Raw genomic sequence first — 26,992 nt, forward strand, 5'->3', positions numbered from 1 at the left:
CTATGGTTTCGAAATGCAGATACATTTTTCAGTGTTTTCATAGAGACTATGTTGTAATATAACTATCTAACCGCTAGCTTGTCAGTGCGCCCTCAATTGACGTGATTTTTTAGAAGGGGTTCTATGGTTTCGAAATGCAGAAACATTTTTCCAGTGTTTTCATAGAGATAATGTCATTTTTAACTATTCAAAGTCTCACAGAAACGTTTTGGAGTGTTTTCATAGAGATAATGATGTAATATAATTATAAGTATTCATAGTCTGAAAGAAACAAATTTAGGAAAACAAAACAAATACATCATTTATTCATGTGCCTTAATTTACTGTGACTTCAATGAAATCGGGGCATATCAGAATTCTTTCAGGCCTTTTACAAAAAAAGTGACACACAGACGTCAGACAGACATCAGACAAACAGCATTGGATCTTTTAATATAGGATATTTATGCTTCATTTATTTCAAATCTCACACTTTAGTGGCTGGAACATGCATAAGCTGCTGAATCTAAATCTACTTTTTGATTACATACATGCTGATTTTTACAATAAAGTTCATCTTGCTTTCTTGTAAAAGTATAAATGTTTAGAAGATAACACACTACCTTAATAAGGGAATAAAATGTGTGCTTGGGAGGTGTTAAACACTATGTTTAAGACTGGTAGGAGGCTGGATGCTGATCATTACCCAAGCCCAAGGTAAAAAAAAAATCAAAACTTTCGGTTCAAACATGTCAAAAAAGAAAAATTTCCAACGATTTTGTTCAACAATATTACTTCATGTTTTTCGAAACACCCTTCTAGCTATATAATGGAGTGTCAGTGTCCAGCTCGCGAGTAAGACGTAAACAACTCCTTTTATGGAGATTGGCGAGCGTGTCGCGCGTACTGTGTGATGTCGCACAAGTACAACTGTGGCGAGTAAGTTGTGAATGGACCGATCCAGTAAGCACCGCCCCATGGTGTACTGACCAATCACAGCCGTGATTTATGTCCGACGTGCGTGCACAGAAGTCCGACATGCGTGCACGCGCGTATGATGCGCGCGGCAGGAAAATGCAGCGTGGCATTGGAGAGGAGCACGTGGTAATTTGCCCACGTGCGCAGTGGGCGGGGCTTACTGGTTCGGTCCATTTAGGATTATAACACCTCACCCACAGATTCTGTGTCTTGATTGGCCGAGAGCGAGTCACATGTTACTTTCTAATTTTGCTATCTTTCTGTGCACGGCCAAAAGTACTATGCGCATAGCAACCAAAGTACTATACCATTAGCAACCAAAGTACTATTTCCACGGCGCGGTATTTGTGTGCAAATGCATGCTGGTGTGCGCGTTGCGCGTTGTGCGTAGCGCGTATTATTCCAAAGAGAGCGCGCCGCAGACTTGGGTTCAAACATTTCGTGAAGGGGTAGTTTGGAAGAGAGAAATACATTTTCCACCAATTTTGTATTGAAATTGAAGTTTATTTCAGCTGTGTTCAGATTTAAATAATTTAGAATATTAAAATCAAGCAGAATCTGTGGGTGAAGTGTTATAAAACAAATATTGAATGCTTTATCTCGTGGTGAAGTAAAACTAGCCTCCCTCGGTGATCCATGGATCATTCTATTTTCCCTCGGCTTCGCCTCGGGAAAATAGAATGTCCATGGATCACCTCGGGAGGCTAGTTTTACTACACCACTCGAAGCATTCAATATTTGTATACTAGCTGACACACTGGTATATTAACCTATCGCGGTAGAATCGCGTCAACGCGCGCAGCTTGTAAAATATTGTCCAATCACATGATATACAAATGGACGCGCAAAATATGAGACAAACAATACTTATTCGTACACAAAAAAATCCATAGGATTGTCTAAGGGGCGTGGCTGACTCTAAAATGGCAATAGGTCAATTGCGCATGCCTACGTGAGGATTGTGACATTTCAACCAATGAAACGGTAAAAGGCACCGGCTTTCATAGGAGTCCAAATTTCATGTGACAAGGGAAAAGTGTTTAAGACCAGCTCGCCATGTCTTTATCATCCGTTTAAGACCGGCCACGTGACGGGATCTCGACCAATGGCATGGCCCCCTTTGGTTCCCCCCCCCGGATCCGCCCTTGTAAATCACAGAATGTCTCCTGTTAAACTAAGTATTTATCGAACATGATACCATAACACAATAATAAAAAAAAACTTCAGTTAAAATCAATAGGTTGCAATGAATGCATGCATTACAAATTATTTTTTTAGCTAAAGATTTAATATGTTTTCAATGGAAAGCAAGATATGTTTCGATGCAAAGCGTGGTTCTTGAAATTTGCCCCCCTTAAAAAAAATGACAGCAAGTAACATAATGAATCAAAATGTCAAGCATTTCACCTACGATACAATTCAATTCACTTTTTCACAATGTATTTTTTTTTTGCTAACTTACATGCAAACGAAATTTGTAAAAAAGGAATAAGCGGATCAAGATCTTTGACAAAATTATTTTAAAGATCACTAAGTAGAGAATGAGCCAACTGTCAAGTCATTAATGTTCTCTGAGAAGATCTGTCCGACCTTCCAAAGAGTGTTATGGGATTCCTAATATTACATCATAAAAACAGCTGACACCTGCATCCTGGCTATGGCCGCAGTTGTGCTCGCCCGCCGCAGGATGAGTGCAGTCCCACAGCGAAGCCTCACTACCGCTACAAACCACGTCGTCCAGCCAGATGGACCCGCTGCCAGCACCCCAGGAGTGATGGTTCCCTTGGTAGGCCACGCCGTGCGCGCCCGAGAGGCCCAGCTGACGGCAGGCCACCGCGGCGTCGTTGTCGTCCCAGGAGTCGTCGCAGACCGTGCCCCACTCCCCGTTGTGGGAGATCTCCACCCGGCCTTCTGTGGCGCTCTGACTGCCTGCCAGGCGGATACCCGCCCCTGTTCCAAAATCAGTAAAATATGCATGATTTATGGGGTACAAAGAAACAATGTGATTATATCATTCAATCATTTGCTTCATTCAATCACAAATGCCATCAAAAGTCCTTAAAATGCTGTGTCCAAGCCCATAATTCATTGAATCAGGTCATGCGTGCCAAATGCAAGTAAAATATGTATAGGTGATTTTATAAACATAGTAAAGAGAAACAATTTGTGATCTCAATAGCTACATTCAATCATTACATTCAATCACAAGTGCTATAGAAAGTCATTAAAATGCCGTGTCCGCGATCGGAGTCCATAATTCATTGAATTAGGTCATGTACTTGCCAAATGGAAATAGGCCTACATGTTCTACTGTCTATATTGGTAGCAAGACGCCAAGACCCCCCCCCCAAAAAAAAAACCCCAAAAAACCACACCAATCTTTTACTGTTAACAAGCTTTCATTGGTCAAAATAGTTCGTCAGTTTCAAGTGACCGGTAATCTATCTTTTATTTCCTGAAATTCTGCTCAGCTGGTCTTTCATTCTCGAACCTACCATTAGAACAAACCACACCGGCATCTTCATGGTGACCACAATTGTGTGTGCCGACTCCCCGATGCGGGCAGCTGATGAGCTCCGCCTCGTGTCCCGTACAGCCTACATCGTCAAGGAAGATGCTACCGGTCCCTGCGCCGAAGCGTGCGTTGCCGGGCGCTTCCAGGGCGCTCTGGTAGCCCATCTCACGGCAAACCACCTGGGCATCCGATATTCCCCAGCCGTCATCGCACACTGTTCCCCACTGGCCGTTCACAAGGATCTCCACGCGGCCGTTCAAGGGTGAGGTGCCACCGATGAGACGAATGTCTGTTTTATGGTCAGAACATTTCAAGAGTTACCCAACATTTATTAAATGATAGACAGTTGCATAACGAGATTCTTTTATACATTAAAGTATCTGATGTATGTCTGACCAAAAAGCGTCGTAAAACAACCCTAAAGGGTCTTTACAAGTTTTCTGTCCCCACAGGTTCCTATAGGATTCTATAGGATACCTCGCTCCTGGCCTATAGTCCTATCTTATAACACATTTACAAAATGACCACCTATAGTTTTCCATAGGATGCGATGAACACCTATATAGAACACCTCTGGTGTCTCCTTCATCAATGCCATCATAACATAATTGCTTAAAAGCCCATCAGCCGATGATAAAGGGTTTCCTGAAACGGGTGTTGATTTCAGGGATATTTGGAACTGGTCGTTGCACTTATTTTCTTTGTGCCTATAATAGGTCCGGCTTTCCTGGAGTGTGGGAACTTAAATTTACTTTCCTTTATCCACGTTTTTACAACACTATAGTTTGTCAAATGGACTCTGAAGGAATGGACAAACAGCCTTTGCCGCTTTAAAAACTTTGAGATAAAACCGGATCAATGTTTGTTTCCCGTACCGGATATAAGGCTGCTGGGTAAGTGCAGGGTTTTGCCCTTCATGATGAAAGAACAATCCTCGCTATTATTGAAAGCACTTCCCTGGCGTCTAATCAATTTTTTCACCGCTTAATACTTGAGTCCAGGTTACAACGAACGGTCAGGAATGTACAAGCTGGTTTCATCTGGGTCAAAGGATTGTTCAGCTAGGTTATACTTATCGCATAAAATTGTCACAGAAAAATTACAATTTTCTTGAAAAGGGTAAGAATTCTCTTCCCCTGATTTGGAAGTAGGCCTACATATTGTACTGTCTATATTGGTAGCAAGCCCCTCCCCCCCCCCAAAAAAAAAAAAAAAAAAAATTAACACCAATCTTTTAGCTTACATTGGTCAAAATAGTTCGTCAGTTTTGACCGGTAATCTATCTTTTATTCCTGATATTCTGCTCAGCTGGTCTTTATTCTCGAACCTACCATTAGAACACATCACACTAGCATCCTCTGAATGACCACAATTGTGGGTGCCGACTTCCCGATGCGGGCAGCTGATGAGCTCCGTCTCGCGTCCCGTACAGCCTAAATCGTCAAGGAAGATGCTACCGGTACCAGCGCCGAAGCGTGCGTTGGTGGGTGCTTCCAGGGCGTCCCCGTAGCCCAGCTCACGGCATACCACCTGAGCGTCCGATATTCCCCAGCTGTCATCGCACACCGTGCCCCACTGGCCGTTCACAAGGATCTCCACGCGGCCGTTCAGGGGCGAGGTGCCACCGACGAGACGAATGGCTGTTTTATGGCCAGAACATTTCAAGAGTTACCCAACATTTATTAAATGATAGACAATTGCATTACGAGATTCTTTAATACATAAAAGTATCTGATGTATTTCTGACCAAAAAGCGTCGTAAAACAAAAGGGTCTTTACAAGTTTTCTGTCCCCACAGGTTCCTATAGGATTCTATAGGATACCTCCTGGCCTACAGTCCTGTCTTATAACACATGTACAAAATGACCACCTATAGTTTTCCATAGGATGCGATGAACACCTATATAGAACACCTCTGGTGTCTCCTTCATCAATGCCATCATAACATAATTGCTTAAAAGCCCATCAGCCGATGATAAAGGGTTTCCTGAAACGGGTGTTGATTTCAGGGATATTTGGAACTGGTCGTTGCACTTATTTTCTTTGTGCCTATAATAGGTCCGGCTTTCCTGGAGTGTGGGAACTTAAATTTACTTTCCTTAATCCACGTTTTTACAACACTATAGTTTGTCAAATGGACTCTGAAGGAATGGACAAACGGCTTTGCCGCTTTAAAAACTTTGAGATAAAACCGGATCAATGTTTGTTTCCCGTACCGGATATAAGGCTGCTGGGTAAGTGCAGGGTTTTGCCCTTCATGATGAAAGAACAATCCTCGCTATTATTGAAAGCACTTCCCTGGCGTCTAATCAATTTTTTTTCACCGCTTAATACTTGAGTCCAGGTTACAACGAACGGTCAGGAATGCACAAGCTGGTTTCATCTGGGTCAAAGGATTGTTCAGCTAGGTTATACTTATCGCATAAAATTGTCACAGAAAAATTACAATTTTCTTGAAAAGGTAAGAATTCTCTTCCCCTGATTTTCCGAAGTGTTTCTTAACACTCTGGGTACTGGAATGCACTGCTATCGAATTCATGTGTCTTGTGATACTCGTTTAGTGTATAGATTTTTTACCGGCCAAAATTAGCTGCCAATAATGCAGACCCAGGCCCAGATTAAGTGTTTCGTAGGCCCTAGGCACCAGTGTTCCGTAGGCCCTACTCAACCCTAGGCACCGGCAACAAATTCATGTTGATGCTATAAAAGTACAAAACACTGTACATATCAAGCCAGGCCAAACTGGTATGTCCTAAGCAACGGCCAAGGGCATCAAGCGCTTCTCAAAAGTGTGTGTGTGTGTACAGGCTTTACATTCACTGTGTGGACTTCCGAACAAAAGAGGTCCATATATTAAAACCAGGTAGAGGAGACGCTGTGTGGACTTGGGCAAGTCCACACAGTGTTTCCCCATTTCTGGAAAACAGGTTTAGAGGTATTTTGGGGTTAGGTTTATCTGTAGCAGAGTGAAGAGAAACACTAAAGGGAATTAAAGAAAAAAAATTGGGTTGAAAGAGTTTTCACAGTTTGAGAAAAATGAGTTTTTTCACTAGTTTTTCTTAACTACACGAAAGCAATGGAAAGTCAACACTTGGTATGTAACGTTAACTTGGGTGTGTGTGCTCTTACATATTGGCACTTATGGGGTACCAGGAACAAAGGGTAACAATAGGGACAATGGTACCCCGCAAGTCTGTCTTTAGAAATTGAAGTACCCCATAGCCGTACGTAACGCTATGTATTTTGCGATTTCTAAGGAGACAAAGGAGAACAAAAGAAGGGGATTAGGGTCAAACAAAAGAGGTACCTCATAAACCCCATATGGTAAGTGTGTGTGTGTGGGGGGGGGGGGGGTACACGCTATAATTATGTATATCCTCATCAGAACTAATGCCATTGCGACGCCTAAACGGCGTGGGGTTCGGGGCCCGCTGAAGGGCCCTGAAAAAAATGGGATTCTAAACGCTCTAAAAGCAAAAAATCATCATTTAAACATAATTTTCGATGTTGGAATCATTGATTCAGCTATTCTGAGCTACAGAATCAAACGTAGGCTACATTTCTTTTCGGGGACGAAAAAGTTCACTTAAAAGCCCACAAGCCATTAGAAACACACTCTTCGAAAAAATGGTCCGGTTAACTTATTCTTTATGATGGGACTTGCGGTTTTGCCGAAGTCAATTAAGCGTGGTCGGCTGTCTGATAAGGTTTACGCACAAAACCCCGGCCAATGAGGTTTTGTATAGAAAGGTGGCCGAACCACTTTTTGCGGAGTGTGCCGGTATGGTATTGAAACAGTGTTTTATAAAAAAAATCGCTTGATTCTATGTATAGTCTACCTCATTGGTACAAGCATACAAGCATGTTCCTTGCTCTATGGTACAAGGGTACAGTATTACTGAAGACACTTTAAAGGTGCATAGCTTGATTGATAAAGTCAAGATACGTTGTGTGTGGATGCGAATGAAAATAATGCTGGTTTTTTTTTTCAAAGGACAAACACTCGACTGTAATTAAGTTTTCATAATTTAGAGGGTCGGACAATTCTTTCAAAGGAATTTATTTCACTCGACCCCCCTTGTAAAAAAAAGGAAATAAATGCACTCGCATCCCGCTTAAAAAAGGGGGGTCGGACAATTTTTCAAGGAGCAACACTTGACCCTAAATTTTCCGGATTTAGGGGGTGGGACATTCTTTCAAGAAAAATTAATGCACTCGACCCCCTTTAAAAAAGGGGGGTTGGACAAACGTTTTCAAAGGAATAACGTTCGCCCCTAAATTTTCTGAATTTAGGGGGTTGGACAATTCTTCAAAGGAAGTTAATGCACTCAGCCCCCTTTACAAAAAGGTTTTTTTTTCAAAAGACAAACACTCGACTGTAATTAAGTTTTCTTAATTGAGGAAGTCGGACAATTCTCTCAAACGAATTTATTGCACTCGATCCCCTTGTAAAAAAGGGGGGTCGGACAATTTTTTTTCAAAAGAAAAACACTCGACCCTTTCTTTTCTTAATTTAGGGGGCGGCCTTTTTTTTCGAAAGAAAATTAATGCACTCGACCCCCTCTTTCAAAAAGGGGGTTGGACCATTTTTTTTTTAAGGAAAAACAACCGACCCTAAGTTTTCTTTATTTAGAGGTGCGGCCTATTGTCCCAAAGGAAATTAATGCACCGACCCCCCCCCCCTTTTTTTTTAAAAAGAGGGGTCGGACAAGTTTTTTCTAAAGAAAATACTCATCCCTATGTTTTCTTAATTAAGGGGGTCGGCCTATTCTTTCAAAGGAAATTAATGCACTCGACCCCCTTTACAAAAAAGGGATTCGTTTTCAAAGGAGCAACACTCGACCCTAAATTTTCTGGATTTGGGGGTTGGGACTTTCTTTCAAAGAAAATTAATGCACTCTTTTTTTCAAAGAAATAACACTTGCCCCTAAATTTTCTGAATTAAGGGGGGTTTGGACAATTCTTCAAAGAGATATTAATGCACTCGACCCCCTTTTAAAGAAAGGGAATAACACTAGACCCTAAGTTTCTGGATTTAGGGGATGGGACATTCTTTCAAAGGAAATAACAATTGTCCGACGACCCCCCTTGTTTAAAAAAGGGGGGTCGGACAATTTTTTTCAAAGGAATAACACTCGCCCCCAAATTTTGTTGGCCTGGGAAAATCGGGGAGGGGGGGGGGGGGGGCAAGTGCCCCCCAGCCCCAGCCCCCACCCCCAGTTCCGCCGCCCCTGCCTTCACAATATACATGCATTACATGCCGACATTACTGCTTTTACATGAAAAAAATTTACACATATTTATCTTTTGGTTTACATATGTTATTAGGATTTTATAATCAGGCTTATAGGGTGGGGCTATTTAAAAAAAAATCCCCAGAAACGGTCGGGAAAAGTTTCAAAGAATCGTTTGGAAAATTCCGTGAAATATTTAACCGACTAGTAAAAGTATAGTAGCTGTAGGTCATAAAAGGGAAAAATTTGGTAAGGCTATGGAGATCGGCGATACAGTAGATCCCCGAACAGACGTTTTATCACAATCAGTTAGCTTTAGAAGTTAACAAATACTAAGTCCATGAAAAATGAAAAAGAGTTGGTACCGTTTGATGATCCTCTAGCCACCTGGACTCCAACAGCCAGCCAGGCGATCACCACGAGCAGCGCGCTCCACCGGGGCTTCACAAGGGTCTTCATCCTCACTGATGCTCGCCCCTCTTGCTGGTAAAGTTTCGAAATCCTTTAGTTTTTGATACTTCTACAAGATGAAATGTGGCGCATGCAGGCCTAATATCGTGCGTCGAGAGCGGCAGTATACAGAGAAAACGACTCTGGCAAATTCAAATTGAAAGCAGAAGTTTGAAATTCGCTGGCAAAAAAAAACCCTCACTGTTTATTCTGAATAAGATGTCTAAATAAAAAATCAGCCAAACAGTTTAGCTCGACTTCTCTGCGGACAGATTCGAACGCTGATCGACAAAGCCGAAGACAAAGCGAAAATGAATAGGCCTATGGCAAAACCAAAGTATTTATAGGCTATAGGCTAGGCCTATACGCGCTACTTGAAATGCAGTCGACTAGTACTAGGGAGAGTGGTGGTTCCGGAGCAAAATGGGAAGTAAATCTGTCGCCAGCCCGGACACGCTCTAAAAAATAAGTTGGGGAAAATAAAGGGGGAATCCCCCGGCGCTATAGGCTAGGCCTATACGCGCTACTTGAAATGCAGTCGACTAGTACTAGGGAGAGTGGTGGGTCCGGAGCAAAATGGGAAATAAATCTGTCGCAAGCCCGGACACGCTCTAAAAAATAAGTTGGGGAATATAAAGGGGTAGCCTAATCCCCCGGCGCTAATTTTTTAGACATCTGGCGTCAACAACGCGGCCTTGAAACCGTACACTGCAAAAAGTGCAGTGTTAAATTTACACCATTGGTATCTATATAGGACCATCTGGTGTTAAATTTTACTGGTGTTGTCCTATATAGATACCGAACGGTGTTAAATTAACACTACGGTTTTTGCAGTGTAGACATATAATAACATAGGCGTAGCCAGCGGGGGCGGGGGGGGGGGGGTAAAGGGGGTATTAAAAAAAAAACCCAATATTTTGTAAAGACTGCCTTTTGCCATTCAAATGCCCTTTTTTTTCAAGGAGCTTACCCCCCCCAAAATAATTTGTGAGGAGTGCCCTTTTTTACGAAGTGGCCTTTTTTTGGAACAAGTGGCCTTTGAAAAAAAGAGGTGGTACCACGGGGACAGATTTACCTGTCACACCGGCTTTCCTGGAATGTGGGAACTTTAATTTACTTTCCTTTATCCACGTTTTTACAACACTATAGTTTGTCAAATGGACTCTGAAGGAATGAATAAACAGCTTTGCCGCTTTAAAAACTTTGAGATAAAACCGGATCAATGTTTGTTTCCCGTACCGGATAAGGCTGTTTGGGTAAGTGCACGGTTTTTCCCTTTATGATGAAAGAACAATCCTCGCTATTATTGAAAGCACTTCCCAGGTGTCTACTCAATTTTTCATCGCTTAATATTTGAGTCCGGGTTACAACAACCTCGTCCCCAGTGTTTACTTTATTTTCGACCTGGTTTCCAATAGTAAGCCCTGGATAGGAAACTTTTTTCCTGTATCCGATTTGCATTCATGTTCAAAAATCTTGCACATGCAAATGACCCAATACCAGGGTGAGAGAGCAGGTAGTGGTGGGTGCGTACTGCTCGACACCCTGGAAACGAGGTTGGAGTTACTTCGAATCTAATACAAAAACATAAAATACAGCTGGAATCACCCGGCGCTAATTTTTTTAGACATCTGGCGTCAACAACGTGGCCTTGAAACCGTAGACATATAATAACGTAGCGTAGCCGGGGTGGGGGGGGGGGTGAAAGGGCTATCCCCCCCAATATTTTGTAAAGACTGCCTTTTTCCATTCAAATACCCTTTTTTCAACGGGCTTAACCCCCCCCCCCCAATAATTTTTAAAGAGTGCCCTTTTTTTACGAAGTGCCCTTTTTCTGAACAAGTGACCTTTTCCAAAAAGAAGTAGTGCCCTTTTTTGTGGCATCTGCCGTATTGGGTGCCTTTTTCAGAATTTCGCACATGAATCGCCCTGAAAAGCACCATGTATTGGCCCTTTGTGTGCATAATAATTGTCGGTTTTGAATAGCGCTTCCGGCCCCTGCAGTAAAAAGTGGGTCGGCCCATGAATTTGACTAGTTAGTAGAGAGAACACTTTTTTATCGCGAGAGGGGCACTTTTGCGTTTGATTGCCAGCTCAGTGACCATTTTATTCGCGTGAGGAGGAGCACTTTTCCATCTGGAGTAGTTATCGTGAAATGCACTATTGTTTTTGATGGCCAACTCAAGTTCCATCTAGATAGGGTCATAATTTCATTATTGCGAGAGGGGTATTAATTTTGTGCTTTCGAGGGGTAGTTTTCCATCTCGAGAAGAAGGTGCACAATCTTGTTAATGCGAGAGGGGCCCTTTAGCTTTTGGGTCAGGCTGCCTGCGTGGCTAAAAATAAACATGACGACATTAATGGCCCTTTTTCAAAGCGCGGCTTCGTTTCCGATTTCGCTTTATCACTTGTAGCTTTTAATGTTCTGATCAAATCTTTAAATAAATCACTTGCTTTGTAATATCATACAGTTATGATAATACAGTTTGATGTTTTTGTAAGATAACATTGAGTAATGTTGATCTGGAATCTTCAAAATTACGGAACCAAATAGCACTGTTAGCAGGCGGAGCCGAATGAAGACCGAGTTTTGGAAAATCTCGGTAACGGTCGTCAAATTCAAAATTGTACATGACGCAGCAAAAAGTTCGCCCGTACGATCCGAGTATATTTGATGCACAAAATCGTCGTTGAATTTCAAGTTTTCTAAATGAAAACAATGAATATTAATTATCAACTCATTTAAAATAAATTTAATAAGCAATTAGCAGTTAATTAAACCTATATTATATACTCGGAAATACTCGGGCGCTATCCGATTGTCGACGAAACGACTTCGGGAAACCTCGGAAATTTTCGGAAAAAGGAGGAATTCCTCCCGTTTTAGTCACGTGACGTAAATTGTAATACATTGTATTACCGGAGGCTACCGGACCTAAGATTCATCAGGAATAGTCGGAATCTTTTGGTCTGGGAACCAAACTATAGAAGAGGTTCTATGGTTTCGAAATGCACATACATTTTTCAGTGTTTTCCTAGAGATTATGTTGTAATATAACTATCCAACCGCTAGCTTGTCAGTGCGCCCTCAATTGACGTAATTTTTTTAGAAGGGGTTCTACGGTTTCGAAATACAGATAACTTTTTCAGTGTTTTCATAGAGATAATGTAATTTTTAACTATTCAAAGTCTCAAAGAAACGTTTTGGATTGTTTTCATAGAGATAATGATGTAATATATAAGTATTCATAGTCTGAAAGAAACAAATTTAGGAAAACAAAACAAATACATCATTTTTTCATGTGCCTTTACTGTGACTTCAGTGAAATCGGGGCATATCAGAAATCTTTTAGGCCTTTTACAAAAAAACGTGACACACAGACATCAGACAGGCAGACAGGCAGAAAGATAGACAGCATTGGATCTTTTAATATAGGATATTTATGCTTCATTTAATTCAAATCTCACACTTTAGTGGCTGTAACATGCATAAGCTGCTGCATCTAAATCTACTTTTTGGTTACATATACATGCTGAATTTTACAGTAATTTTCATCTTGCTTTTTTGCAAAAGTATAAATGTTTAGGAAGATAACACACTACCTTAATTAGGGAATAAATGTGTGCTTGGGAGGTGTTAAACACTATGTTTAAGACTGGTAGGAGGCTGGATGCTGATCATTACCCAAGCCCAAGGTAAAAAAATCAAAACTTTCGGTTCAAAAGTCAAAACATGTCAAAAATGAAAAATGTCCAACGAATTTGTTCAACAATATTAATTCATGTTTATCGAAACACCCCTCTAGCTACATAATGGAGTGTCAGTGTCCAGCTCGCGAGTAAGACGTAAACAACTCTTTTTATGGAGATTGGCGAGCGTGTCGCGCGTACTGTGTGATGTCGCACAAGTACAACTGTGGCGAGTGAGTTGTGAATTTAGGACTATGAAATACTAGCTGACACGCTGGTATATTAACCTATCGCAGTAGAATCGCGTCAACGCGCGCAGCTTGTAAAATATTGTCCAATTACATGATATACAAATGGACGCGCAAAATATGAGACAAACAATACTTAACGTACACAAAAAAATCCATAGGATTGTCTAAGGGGCGTGGCTGACTCTAAAATGGCAATAGGTCAATTGCGCATGCCTACGTGAGGATTGTGACATTTCAACCAATGAAACGGTAAAAGGCACCGGCTTTCATAGGAGTCCAAATTTCATGTGACAAGGGAAAAGTGTTTAAGACCAGCTCGCCATGTCTTTATCATCCGTTTAAGACCGGCCACGTAATGGGCTCTCGACCAATGGGAATGGCTAAACTGTCTTATTTATGAATAGTGATTAAAATGGCGCTAAATCACAGAATGTCTCCTGTTAAACCAAGTATTTATCGAACATGATACCATAACACAATAATAAAAAAAAACTTAAGTTAAACTCAATAGGTTTCAATGAATGCATGCATTTTAAATTGGACGTGCAAAATGACAATATTTGTGTTTTTGAGCTAAAAATTTAATTATTTTTTCAATGAAAAGCAAGATATGTTACGATGGAAAAGCGTGCTTCTTGAAATTTGCAAAAACAAAACTTGACAGCAAGTAACAATGTCAAGCATTTCACCTACGATACAATTCAATTCACTTTCTCACAATTTTCTTTTTTTTACTAACGTACATGCAAATGAAGTTTGAAAAATGGAATAAGCCTATCAACATCTTTGAGAAAATTATTTTAAAGATCACTAAGTAGAGAATGAGCCAACTGTCAAGTCATCAATGTTCTCTAAGAAGATATGTCCGACCTTCCAAAGAGTGTGATACGATTGCTGTTACATACAGCTGACACCTGCGTCCTCGCTATGGCCGCAGTTGTGCCCGCCCACCGCAGGGTGAGTGCAGTCCCACAGCGAAGCTTCGCTACCGCTACAAGCCACGTCGTCCAGCCAGATGGACCCGCTGCCAGCACCCCAGGAGTGACCGTACCCCTGGTAGGCCACCCCGCCCGTGAGGCCCAGCTGACGGCAGGCCACCGCGGCGTCGTCGTCGTCCCAGGAGTCGTCGCAGACCGTGCCCCACTCCCCGTTGTGGAAGATCTCCACCCGGCCTTCTGTGGCGCTCCGACTGCCTGCCAGGCGGATACCCGCCCCTGTTCCAAAATCAGTAAAATATGCATGATTTATGGGGTACAAAGAAACAATGTGATTATATCATTCAATCATTTGCTTCATTCAATCACAAATGCCATCAAAAGTCCATAAAATGCTGTGTCCAAGCCCATAAGTCATTGATTCAGGTCATGCGTGCCAAATGCAAGTGAAATATATATAGGTGATTTTATAAACATAGTAAAGAGAAACAATTTGTGATCTCAATAGCTACTTTCAATCATTACATTCAATCACAAGTGCTATAGAAAGTCATTAAAATGCTGTGTCCGCGATCCGAATTGATTGAATTAGGTCATGTACTTGCCGAATGGAAGTAGGCCTACCTGTTGTACTGTCTATATTGGTAGCAAGCCCCCCCCCCCCCCCCCCCAAACTACCAATCTTTTACTGTTAACAAGCTTTCATTGGTCAAAATAGTTCGTCAGTTTTGACCGGTAATCTATCTTTTATTTCCTGAAATTCTGCTCAGCTGGTCTTTCATTCTCGAACCTACCATTAGAACACACCACACCAGCATCCTCTGAATGACCACAATTGTGGGTGCCGACTCCCCGATGCGGGCAGCTGAGGAGCTCCGTTTCGCGTCCCGTACAGCCTACATCGTCAAGGAAGATGCTACCGGTGCCGGCGCCGAAGCGTGCGTTGGTGGGTGCTTCCAGGGCGTTCTGGTAGCCCAGCTCACGGCATACCACCTGAGCGTCCGATATTCCCCAGCCGTCATCGCACACTGTGCCCCACTGGCCGTTCACAAGGATCTCCACGCGGCCGTTCAAGGGCGAGGTGCCACCGACGAGACGAATGGCTGTTTTATGGTCAGAACATTTCAAAAGTTACCCAACATTTATCAAATGCTAGATAATTGCATTACAAGATTCTTTAATACATTAAAGTATCTGATGTATGTCTGATCAAAAAAGCGTCGTAAAACAACCCTAAAGGGTCTTTACAAGTTTTCTGTCCCCACAGGTTCCTATAGGATTCTATATGATACCTCCTGGCCTACAGTCCAACCACAGTTACAGAATTGTCACCTATAGTATTCCATGGGATGCGATGAACACCTATATAGGACACCTCTGGTGTCTCCTTCATCAATGCCATAGACTCACCGTTCACGCTGCAGGTCACCCCGGCATCCTCATTGTGCCCGCAGTTGTGGGTTCCCAGTCCGGAGTGCAGACACTCCCCAAGAGAATCCTCAGACCCCTCACACTGGACCTCGTCCAGGAGAATCCGGCCCGTGCCAGCGCCAAAGTGGGCCGAGCTCCAGGCTGACTGGGCGGCAGGGTAGCCCAGCTGACGGCAGACGACGCGCGCGTCTTGCAAGTCCCAGTGATCGTCACAGACGGTGCCCCACTCGCCACGGCCGAACACCTCCACTCGCCCCTCGCTTGGACTGTTGCCTCCTTGCAGCCGAACTGTTTGATAGAAGGCCATCTTGTTTCTATACATTGATCCTTTTGCTTAATCAAGCCTCATACAAGCTATACTTTGGGCTTTTTCACCTCCATGACCTTTATCATACCTAGTATAAATGTTTTCGAAAATGAAGAAATCTGAAACTTTAACTCATTCTCATTTGGGTCAAATTGCCAATGCCAATCTCTTTGAACAAAACAGTTGCACAAACACCATTCCCAATGACTAGTGAGTGGTGGGTGTATAAAACCAATGTCTACAAAACGAGTCATGAAGATTTATCATTTTCGTCATGACGGCACATATTGTCACAAATTATCACAAATTGTCACCGATTGTCACAGATTGTCATCGATTGTCGCGGATTGTCACCGATTGTCACAGATTGTCACCTACTCGCAACAACGCAGGACACCCCAGCATCTTCCGAGTGACCGCAGTTGTTGAGACCGATGCCATTATGTTGGCACAGCATGATGTCCGTCTCATCCCCACGACACTGGACATTGTCCAGGAAGATGGGGCCTGTGCCCTGACCGTAGCCGGCGTGCTGGTGGGCGGCTGAGGCCTCGAAGAATCCCAGCTGGTGGCACACCACCTACGACAGCAAGGGCCAAAATTATCCAGACATTCCATTATCAATGACTCTGCGGACTGCCAAGTGCGCACAACTATACCGCCAACAAGGAATATGGGAATGAGTGTATATAAACCTTTCATTGCCAACCTGTGGTTGGCAAACTATGGACAGTCAACGTTGCCCCCCCCCCAAAAAAAAAATACAGCTTAATATTAATGTTTCCAAACATAAGCCTACCATTGGATTGTTGAAATACAAAAGAACCAGCAAATGCTACCCAGGACTTTTTACATAGTGAGGGAGTTCAATTTTTGGCACAATATGTTACCAACCACGGCTTAAAAGAAAGGACCTCTGGGCGATTATTTAAACAATAAACGAGCTACATGCACCAGCGATATGCTCTTCGAACGATCTTGTTGTTGTTACATGACAATATTTTATTATAAGTATTAAAGGCAATTATGGCCACGAATGTGACTTTACTTTCGGAACAGTTCTGAAGATCTTTCGAGAGCTCCCTTAAGTTGCCCACCTGTGCATCGTTGATGTCCCACTCATCGTCACAGATCGTCCCCCACACACCATCGTGCAAGATCTCCACCCTCCCCTGGTTAAAGGTGGGACCGCCCACCAAACGGAGTTGTGCTGAAAAGAACATTACAAGATTCTGTTTATTATTCTGCGTGTATGATCTTGGACGGAACCATTTCGCTTTACTTTTTATGGACATGACATTCAATGTCCGGAAATTACGCAACCCAGGTCTCACTGTATTACATGTATTTTGCAGTGTGTGGTACTCGTCTACTGTGCCTATAATGGTAGTAGATCCCGTACACAGCCACGCCCTCAGCGGTGAACATTCAAACGGTGATCACTATTGAAGGACACTTTAGCTCCACTGCCGTCGTTCGTCTAATCAAAGCAAGGTTTCTCGCATGCTAGATATGCTACGTGTGTATAATCTGTGCATATGCAATTTCAAGCACAAAATGCTTCAAATGTAGCAGAGAGTCCACAGCTGTCACCACACGGAATGGCAACTAATGCTAAAAGACGTAACCACGTTTGGTCACTAATCACCTCGTGTGGAGCATACGACCCCTGCATCCTCGTGATGACCGCAGTTGTGAGTCTGCGCGCGCGGACAGGATGTCAGCATAGCTTCGTCTCCGCTACACCCTACGTCGTCAAGCCAGATGTCCCCCGTACCGGCACCGAACTGGGCCCCTGTGGTGGCCTGCTCGGCCCCCTCCGTGAAGCCCAGCTGACGGCAAGCCACGGCCGCGTCCACCATGTCCCAGTTGTCGTCACACACTGTGCCCCAGCGGCCGCTGTGGAAGATCTCGACCCGACCCTCGTAGGGCCCCGACCCGCCGACCAGGCGAATGTTCGCTGTGGATCGAACCAGCAGTAAAAAAATGCATGAGTTTTTCTGACCGAAGTTTGGAAGAAGGCCAGAAGACCCAACCACAACTCTATCGTGATTCATATCACAAGTCAAATCAGCGTGAGAAATGAGCTAACAATGACGGGGGAATGTGTTTGTTACAGTTTCTTCAAATTAAACTTCACTCGAGACTCACGGGACTTTATGATGCAAGTTGTGATTAACTTGTGAAGTTGTCATTAACTGGTGATAACTTGATTAAACTGCAGAAGGGGGACTGACCACCTACATAACATGACAAACACGGGGTATGAGAAAAGACATATAACAAGGTACGGTTTGAAACAGCAACAGCTATCCATACTTGGGCCCATATCCATACTTGGGCCCATTTCACAGAGCTGCTAAGCACAGAACATAGTTGCTTAGATTAAGAAAACCAGGTTACCAGTCAGAACTGTATGTGATGTATCATTGAAATGATTGTCTTGTGTGACTGGTTTCCAGCTGAATTGTTTTCTTAGCACATATCTTTGTTGAGCAATCCAGTCCAAGAAATTTGGCTGCTGGTCTTTTTACGAGATCCATGTCCCGCCTTACCTGCCACCCCATTGCAAACCACGCCGGCGTCCTCCCCGTGGTTACAGTTGTGCATGCCGATCCCATTGTGCGAGCACTCCGTCAGCCGCTCCTCACCGCCACTACAACTGACATCGTCTAGCAGGATCTCCCCGGTCCCCGCGCCGAATCGAGCCGACATTGTGGCCTCCTGGGCGCTACTGAAGCCCAGCTGACGGCACACGACTCCTGCGTCGACTAGGCCCCACCCGTCGTCACATACCGTGCCCCAGTAACCGTTGGCGAAGAGCTCGACTCGTCCCTCGCTGGGCATTGAACCTTCGACCAGTCGGACTGCAGAATAAGTGACGAAAATTCTATATTTAAAGAAAATCCTAATTTAGTTTTGTCTGGCAGAACCTCCGGTCTGTGTGCGCGTACTAGGAATATCCAGACAACTTTAAAACTTCATCAGTTCAAGTTTATTTCTTTCCTTTGCTAGCTTTGGAACATTGGGGCTTTTGTTTTCATTACCTGCTACACCGCAGCGGACACCGGCGTCCTCGCTATGCCCGCAGTTGTGATTCCCCAGCCCGTTGTGTTGGCACATCAACAGCGTCTCCTCGTCACCCAGGCAGGCCAGTTCATCAAGGAGAATGTCCAGCCCGTGTCCCTGGCCGAAGGCAGCCTGTGGCAGGGCTTCGGCCGTGGCTTGGAAGCCCAGCTCCCGGCATATGACGGTTGCATCGTCGTCATCCCAGCCGTCATCGCAGACCGTTCCCCAGGTGCCTTCAGAGAACACCTCCACGCGTCCTTCATTGGAGTTCGAACCTCCGACCAAACGAACTTGGGTATAGAAGTAGGAACATGAAAACAACAGACATTTGTTTGAATTAGTTCTTGCTGTATTTTGTTGTAGTCCATAAATCATAAAGAATCACCGATAAAATAAATGTCATATGTGAAGTAAACTTTAAAATAGAAACGGTTCTAAGGTCGAGCCAGAGATGTAATGTTTTGTGGCTCGTCTGTGATGTATTGGCATATTTTCCCGAAGATCAAAGATAAAGTATGAGCTATAAAATTCTTAATATCTTCTATAAACAAGTTTTGATATGAGGAGGCTTTTAAGTATTACTTCGGAGAAACTAGAGTAGAAATGACCCCAATGTAAAATACCCATTATCAACAGATGTTGTTTAACGAAGCCGTCTTGTTTAGAAGATCTTTTTAGAGGATTTCTTTACCCGATGGCAAGCAAACCACGCCTGCATCCTCGTCATGGTTACAGTTATGGCTCCCGATACCAGCATGTTGGCAGCTGCTCAGGTCGGTCTCGTGCCCCACGCAGGCTACGTCATCCAGCAGAATTGGTCCTGTGCCGCTCCCGTAAGACGCGCCGGGCGTGGCGGCCAGAGCATTGGGGAAGCCGAGCTGAAGGCACGCTACTCTCGCATCCTGAAGTCCCCACGAGTCGTCGCAAACCGTGCCCCAGGCGCCGTTGAGGAAGATCTCCAGCCGCCCTTCGTTGCGAGAAATCCCGCCGACAAGACGAAGTCCAACTGTGGGAGGAAAGGAAGTCCTGCACTTTGAGAAACCTTCAGAATTTTTTCACCCAGTTACAAGCATTTGGCAAATATGACCTCTATATTATTGGCAGACATTCGGAGGATCAAGAACCAATGAGAATCCCTGTTTCATTGTCTCATCATTTGTCTCATCATGCTCAGATCTGGCGACCGTGCTGCTATTACCATAATCGTTGCAACAACACTCCCGCTCGCTGCTTATGAAAAAATGCTGTGCTGCTTAAAATGTGTGCTTGAAAAACTATTTAAATGATGCTAGTACTATTGTTTAAATGCCTGCTTAAACTGCTGCTGCTGATGTTGTTTCTGTAACTGCTGAACAGCAGCTAACATCGCTGTTGCTGTTACTGTTGTTGCCGTTGTTGCTGTTGTTAGGAAAATCGAGGCCTGACTTCTGATACCTTGGGAGTTGCAAACCACGCCCGCGTCTTCCCCGTGACCACAGTTGTGCTGCCCGATGCCGGAATGCTCGCAAGACATCAGCGTAGCTTCGCTCCCCGTACACTGCACATCATCCAGGTACACCGGGTCCACCCCCTGGCCGAAGTGGGCCCCGGTCGGCGCGGACTGGGCGCTCGTGAAGCCCAGCTGACGGCAGGCTACCGTGGCATCGTTCAGATCCCAGGAGTCGTCACAGACGGTGCCCCAGACGCCGTTGTAGAAAACCTCCACACGGCCCTCGCGATTGTTGTCTCCGCCACTCAGCCGAATCGAATCTTAAAAGGAACAATTCAATTCTACATGTTATTTTTGAAGAATTATTTAAAACTTTGATCTTGACAGGTTGAATAGGCCTATGTCTTCAGATTTATTCTGAAAGAAAAGTTGGATTGAACATTTGAAAATACAACATGACATTTTCTTTAAAACTATACAATTCTACAGTTATGTGCAAGGTCGTGTAGGCCTACGCACTGCAAAATGAAGAGCTTGACTTTTTTGGAAATTGACTGGATACAATAAAATAAATGATGATTAGCATTATTTTTGTTTTAATGCAGTTGGCTATAGTTTTTGTCCATTCTTCTGATGATGTGCAGTAATAGATAGTTCGATAGGACGTGTGGCTATGAAAGTTGTTGTGACTTTATGTCCTGACTTGTCTGTGGTCATTACGATCGCATGGAACCTAAGCCTTACGACTATTGTATCGGCTACCTTGTGTCTAACATAATATGAAGCCAGTGTCTTCCGATTTCATGCAAGTATGAGTCATATAAAGGGTTGGACATAGTAAGCACAAAGTACCTGCTTGCGAACATTTCAATCGCATGGAACCTATACCATGCGACCACTCATTGGATACCTTGTGCTTGGCATATGACGCCAGCATCCTCCGAGTGCATGCAGTTATGGATCCCGATGGCTAGGTGACTGCACTCTATCAGGGTATCCTCATTCCCAGAGCACCCAACGTCGTCCAGATAGATGTGCCCGGTTCCAGGACCGAAGCGAGCATTCTGAGTGGCTTCCTGGGCATCTCCAAGGCCGAGCTCACGGCAGACCACGCGGGCATTGTCCAGCGACCATCCATCATCGCATACTGTACCCCACTCGCCGTGAAAGTAGACCTCCACACGGCCTTCATTGCTGGACGCACCGTCAACCAGACGAACTGTTGGCGAATATATAGATATCAAATTTTCAAATTTCGGGATGCAGAAAGGAGTGAAACATCAGTTTTGTCAGGGCCCCTCCTCAAATTACCCAAAGGTCTTGTGAATTTTCCATGACCCTCCCTCTACAGAGAGAAGGAAAGTAATGGAAGAGATTACATCACTAGTGCTTCAAATGTGTCATGAAGCTGCAATTTTGTTGTGGAAAACTGTACATTAGTTTGTAATAAAAAAGAAAAGCCCACAATTTTCCATGTCCGTCCCTTATGTGTCATCTAGGTACCGGTATTCGGGAAATGAGTCATGATTGACTAGCGATCGACTTTATTACGACTATGGATCAGATCGTACCGTTCACGTTACAGATGACTCCAGCGTCCTCCCCATGATGACAGTCATGGTTCCCCAGCCCCCCGTGTGGACATCCGAAGAGGTCACTCTCCCATCCTAGACACCCCAACTGATCCAGGAGGATGTCCCCAGATCCCGGGCCGAAGCGAGCACTACCCACACTGGCCTTCGCTCCATAGTAACCCAGCTGACGACACACGATGCCAGCGTCATTGATGTCCCACTGGTCGTCACAGACTGTACCCCAAGCTCCTTCGTGGTACAGCTCAACCCGGCCTAGGTTGGGCCGATCCCCACCGGCGAGGCGAACTAGAGAAAGTAAGAACACGGGGTTGAGTTGATAGCCATGTTTGAGTCCCACTGTGTGAGACTCAGTTTAAACAAAAGACCTCTGAATCACGCTAGTGATGTACAACCAAAATGCAGATACTGTAATACACATCTTTTCAGCTTTGAAGATATGAAATTCAAAAACGAAAACACAATACCGGTACCCATCCTTACGAAAAGAGGTTTGTGGAGTACTTGTATTGTTCTCCTTTTATTCCTCTTCTTAAAAATTTGTGTATAGGCTAATCATAATCCGGTTCGTAAGTGTGACTTCATTTTCAACTTAAACCACGCCCACTGCACACGGTGTAGCATTGGAACCATTGGAGATGGAAGTACATGTAGTACAAAAGTGGTGTGTTGAGCCAAACAGTGGTGCTTGTATGCGCATGTATGACAGTCACTTACGAACTGGATAGGTCATGGTTACAAAAAACGGTGAACGTAGTCGTAGGGCCTATACTTAGTGGCTGGCACACGACGCCCGCATCCTCGCTATGCTGACAGTTCTGGCTGTACCGATCCACGTAGGTGCATTTCAGCAGCGACTGCTCGGACCCGTCGCACTGCACGTCATCCAGGTAGATGTCACCGCTCCCCTGGCCAAAGAACGCGGCCCACCTCGCGGCTATTGCCCCGGGGAAGCCTAGCATACGACAGGCCACCTGTGCCTCCTCCATCCCCCATCCATCATCACAGACCGTGCCCCAGGTCCCACCGTTGAGGTTGATCTCTAGACGGCCTTCGTTGTCTGTCGTTCCGCCTTGGAGGCGCACTTGGACCACTGGATCTGAAATATTGGAGTTTCTATCAGTGATTTTCAGGTCATAATTTTGGTGGAAAAATATAATCTGGAGTAATAACTAAGGGAATGAAAATGGGATGAAATAAACATTTGGTCTAAATCCAAATCCGAAGCCCGGCTCAACCCTAACCAAACTCATGACAAACCGAAGTTAACACAGCCCTGCCCAGCCCAGCCCAGCCCAGCCCAGCCCAGCCCAGCCCAGCCCAGCCCAGCCCAGCCCAGCCCAGCCCAGCCCAACCCATGCCCTACCAACCCAACTCAACCCAACCCAACTCAACCCAACCCAACTCAACCCAACCCAACCCAACTCAACCCAACCCAACCCAACCCAACCCAACCCAACCAACCCAACCCAACCCAACCCAACCCAACCCAACCCAACCCAACCCAACCCAACCCAACTCAACCCAACCCAACCCACCTGCTTGAGTCAAACAATCCACGCCTACATCTTCATAATGACCGCAGTTATGGGTTCCCACACCGTTATGCTGACAATCCTCCAACCTCTGTTCCTGCCCGGTGCACCTCAGATCATCCAGCAGGATCGCCCCGGTGCCGGCACCGTACCGCACCAGGGCCGAGCTAGCCCCGGGGTAGCCCAGGGATCTACACACCACCACTGCATCTTGCATGTCCCACATGTCGTCACACACCGTGCCCCAAACACCGTTCAGCCGGATTTCAACGCGACCGCTGTGGGAGTTTGGGCCGTTGACCAGTCTGACGTTGTCGTCCGTATCTTTAAAAAAAAATCACAGAAGAATAACTTTATTTATTTATGGGGGGGGGGGGGGGTTACTACCTATAGTAGGATTGTATCTGGGGGATAACTATAGTAATATATCCACGAAAAAAATAGGATTTTTGCATTACATGTATAACGCCATCGCGACGGCTGTATATTAATTTGTGTAGAGTAAGTTACCACCTCCAGCATTTCAACTTATTGCCATAAAACAAAACAATTTGACAGCAGTGGTGTGGGACTTTTTTATTTATTAATTTTTTTTGCAGCTTCGAGACGAGAACGCACAGCACCCTCGACTTCGTATCTCAAGTGCCATGCGTCTCTCGCTCGTGGGTAAAAAAACACAATTCTCACTGCAGAGCAGTGAATCCCGTGGTTACCTCCTCCATTTGCAGGCTCCGAGCACTGCACCCCAGCATCCTCCGAGTGCCCACAGTTGTGCTGCTGTACCCCAGCATGCGAGCAGTCAAAGATAGAGCTCTCTTGCCCCGTGCATCCCAGATCGTCCAGTTGTATCGGTCCCTGTCCGGGGCCGTACTGGGCGTGCGAGGCCGCCGTCAGGGCCGCTCCGAAGCCCAGCTCACGGCAGATCACGTTGGCGTCGTTCAGGTCCCAAAGGTCGTCGCACACGGTGCCCCACTGGCCGTTGGCGTAGACCTCCACTCGGCCTTCGTAGATGGACCCTCCGTCTCGAAGACGAACTGCCGGATAGGCAATGGATATAAGCGTAACACTATGAATAGCCTTGATGTCGACTAGGCCTATTATAAAATGTATATTTATAAAATACTCATATTATACTCATATTATTTTACCTTTTGGTTTACTTATGTTATTAGGATTTTATAATCAGGCTTAGGGTGGGGCTATTTAAAATAAGAAATTCCCAGAAACGGTCGGGAAAAGTTTCAAAGAATCGTTTGGAAACTTCCTTGAAATATTTGACCGACTAGTATACTGGTAGCTGTAGGTCATAAAAGGGAACACATTTAGAGATCGGCGATACAGTAGATCCCCGAGCAGATTTTTGCAGCTAAGTTTGATCACAATCAGTTAGCTTTAGAAGTTTAAATACTAAGTCCATGAAAAATGAAGAAGATTCGGTACCGTTTGATGATCCTCTAGCCACTTTGACTCCAACGGCCAGCCAGGCGATCACCACGAGTAGTGCGCCCCAGCGGGGCTTCACAAGGGTCTGCATCTCCACTGATGCTCGCCCCTCTTGCTGGATAAGTTTCGAAACCCAAAAGTTTTGGATACTTCTACAAGATGAAATGTGGCACATGCAGGCCGAATTAATATCGTGCGTCGAGAGCGGCAGTATACAGAGAAAATTCAAATTGCAAGCCAAAGTTTGAAATTCGCAGACAAAAAAAGAACGGTAACCGTTCAAACTGAATAAGATGTCTGAATAAAAAAAAATCAGCCAAACAGTTTAGCTCGACTACTCTGCGGACAGGTTCGAACGCTGACTCGACAAAGCCGAAGACAAAAGCGAAAGTGAATATGGCAAAACGAAAGTATTTATAGGCTTCAAGGCGCGCTACTTGAAAAGCAGTCGACTACCATAAACAACCGAGCCTCAAGATCTGTTTATAGACTCAGTCTAACTAAGTTCTACAGGTATACTTCATCTTCTTTTTGACCTGCTGTCAAGATGGTGTCAAGCGTTGCCATGGGATTGATACACACGACACGGCTCTGGCGACCTCCGTCTTTTAGGTTTTTATCATGGCGAGTCGGAGTCAGACCTTTTCGAGTCATTGTTTGAGCCATTTTGAATTGTGCCGTAACGTTGCATGGAACAATAAACTTAATTTACAGGGAAGATTAGATTGATGTAAATGGCTCACCAAAAAAAGTGCATGCAGAAATACCACGATGACTTGGAAATTCATGACAAGTCATATTGTAACACATATTCATAATTTAAGCGTGCATATATATTCACCAGTGTTGGTGCTGAGGACGCCAGCGCTACAGCATTCACCCCATAATACGTTCCAAAGACCATAAAGCAAGGACCTAGCTCTATGTTAAAACATGGAGGTAGGTTAAGACAATCCCAGCTTGTCCTGGGGAGTATAAGCTCGACAACCATTATTGTTGGTAAAGCAGCTAAAACCAAACACAGTTAACAGTGTCTACCCTCACAGGTACTCACCTTTTATGTGGAAACTTAAGCAAGTATAGTTACAAAGTTTCTTGCTGAATGACACACGCACCATAGACCTATGACCCCACGGACTGGACTCGAACCCACAACCTACAGAATTACCCACAGACCTTGAACTTAAAGTTGGTATATACGTGCTTTTTCAACATTTCGATTTTCTTTTCGGAACGATATTTAGAGGAATATACAATGTCCTGTAACAAATATATTTGCTTGTTTGTTTTTGCAGGCTGTTAAACAGTTTTAAAAATTGGTTTTGAATGGCGCGCTCCACTGAGTTCAGAAATTGCGCACACCGTTCCGAGAACGAATTGGGAGCGTCCCGCTCTTAATTCAAAAGTTGAGATTAATTAATTGATTACTTGTCATAGGCCGATTTTTTTCGTGCGATGTCTCATTGGAAAGCTCACAACAAGACAATGATCAATTCAATTTGAAAATCTATTTTTCAAGGTGCCACACTCAAAAAGCACGTATACACCAACTTTAATGCTCAATCAAGACAACGAGGCCACGACACTCACATTTTTCCCTATATAGTTCTCACCGAAATTGAGAAACACATTTTCTGTTCCAACTTTCAAAGGACGAACTAGTGTGTCAATCTTGAACAATATTGGTTAACATAACCAATCATTGGTTGAAATAACAAAAAAAAATATTTAATATGTGTCCAACCAACCGATTGGTTGGACACATATGTTGGTTATTTCAACCAATGATTGGTTATGTTAACCAATTTGTTTTTAGAGTGGTGTCAATAACCACATCAGTTGTTTTCAATTTAAGATTGTTCAGACTTTATCGAGTGAAGTCAGCATTTCCATCGTTTAATCAAACCTTAACGCTTATTTCTCCTTTTCCCCCTTATTGAAGAAAAACGACAGACCCGGATTTAATCCGGATTGTTTTACGATGGAATTCCAACACCCTTACCTCCCGCTGGGGGAGGTAGAAATTCGGGGATTCTCGCTCGAAAAGGTCTGACCTCGATTCGCAATAAAAACCTTAAAGACAGAGGCAGCGGGGGCCGGGTCGTGTATCCGTCCCCATGGCAACGCTTGACATCATCTTGACACCAGGTCAAA

The 26,992-nt window shown here is 44.3% G+C and overlaps 1 protein-coding gene across 2 annotated transcripts; it reads right to left on the reverse strand.

Moving 5' to 3' along the window:
* Positions 1-2,119: 2,119 nt before the first annotated feature.
* On the reverse strand, positions 2,120-25,976 carry LOC119722431 (deleted in malignant brain tumors 1 protein-like). Of its 2 annotated transcripts, XM_038192549.1 has the most exons (19): positions 25,893-25,976; positions 24,836-24,990; positions 24,109-24,429; positions 23,399-23,719; positions 22,633-22,959; positions 21,840-22,148; positions 21,179-21,487; positions 20,274-20,588; positions 19,531-19,845; positions 18,818-19,129; positions 18,326-18,637; positions 17,419-17,730; positions 16,868-16,980; positions 16,149-16,350; positions 15,443-15,751; positions 14,827-15,135; positions 4,804-5,112; positions 3,453-3,761; positions 2,120-2,907 (listed from the first exon to the last, which is right to left on the reverse strand). In XM_038192549.1, the coding sequence occupies exons 2-19, from the start codon at positions 24,927-24,929 to the stop codon at positions 2,561-2,563; spliced, it is 5,145 nt and encodes a 1,714-aa protein (XP_038048477.1). In that variant the 5' UTR covers positions 24,930-24,990; positions 25,893-25,976; the 3' UTR covers positions 2,120-2,560. The 2 variants fall into 2 exon arrangements, with proteins under 2 accessions (XP_038048477.1, XP_038048478.1); XM_038192550.1 differs by lacking the exons at positions 2,120-2,907; positions 3,453-3,761; positions 4,804-5,112; positions 25,893-25,976 and adding an exon at positions 13,610-14,311 and having other exon boundaries at positions 24,836-25,029.
* Between the last annotated feature and the right edge of the window lie 1,016 nt (positions 25,977-26,992).

The sequence above is a fragment of the Patiria miniata genome, unplaced genomic scaffold, assembly GCF_015706575.1.
Source record: "Patiria miniata isolate m_02_andy unplaced genomic scaffold, ASM1570657v1 HiC_scaffold_15, whole genome shotgun sequence".
In the NCBI taxonomy this organism is placed as follows: Eukaryota; Metazoa; Echinodermata; class Asteroidea; order Valvatida; family Asterinidae; genus Patiria; species Patiria miniata.

Excerpts from the sequence above, each read along its gene's own strand:
- LOC119722431 (XM_038192549.1), bottom strand. The coding sequence starts at position 24,929 with ATGCAGACCCTTGTGAAGCCCCGCTGGGGCGCACTACTCGTGGTGATC. Across the intron at positions 19,846-20,273 it reads CGTGGTTTGCAACTCCCAAG|TTGGACTTCGTCTTGTCGGC; the intron begins GTATCAGAAGTC and ends TTCCTCCCACAG. Across the intron at positions 5,113-14,826 it reads TGGTGTGGTGTGTTCTAATG|CCATTCGTCTCGTCGGTGGC; the intron begins GTAGGTTCGAGA and ends GCCATAAAACAG.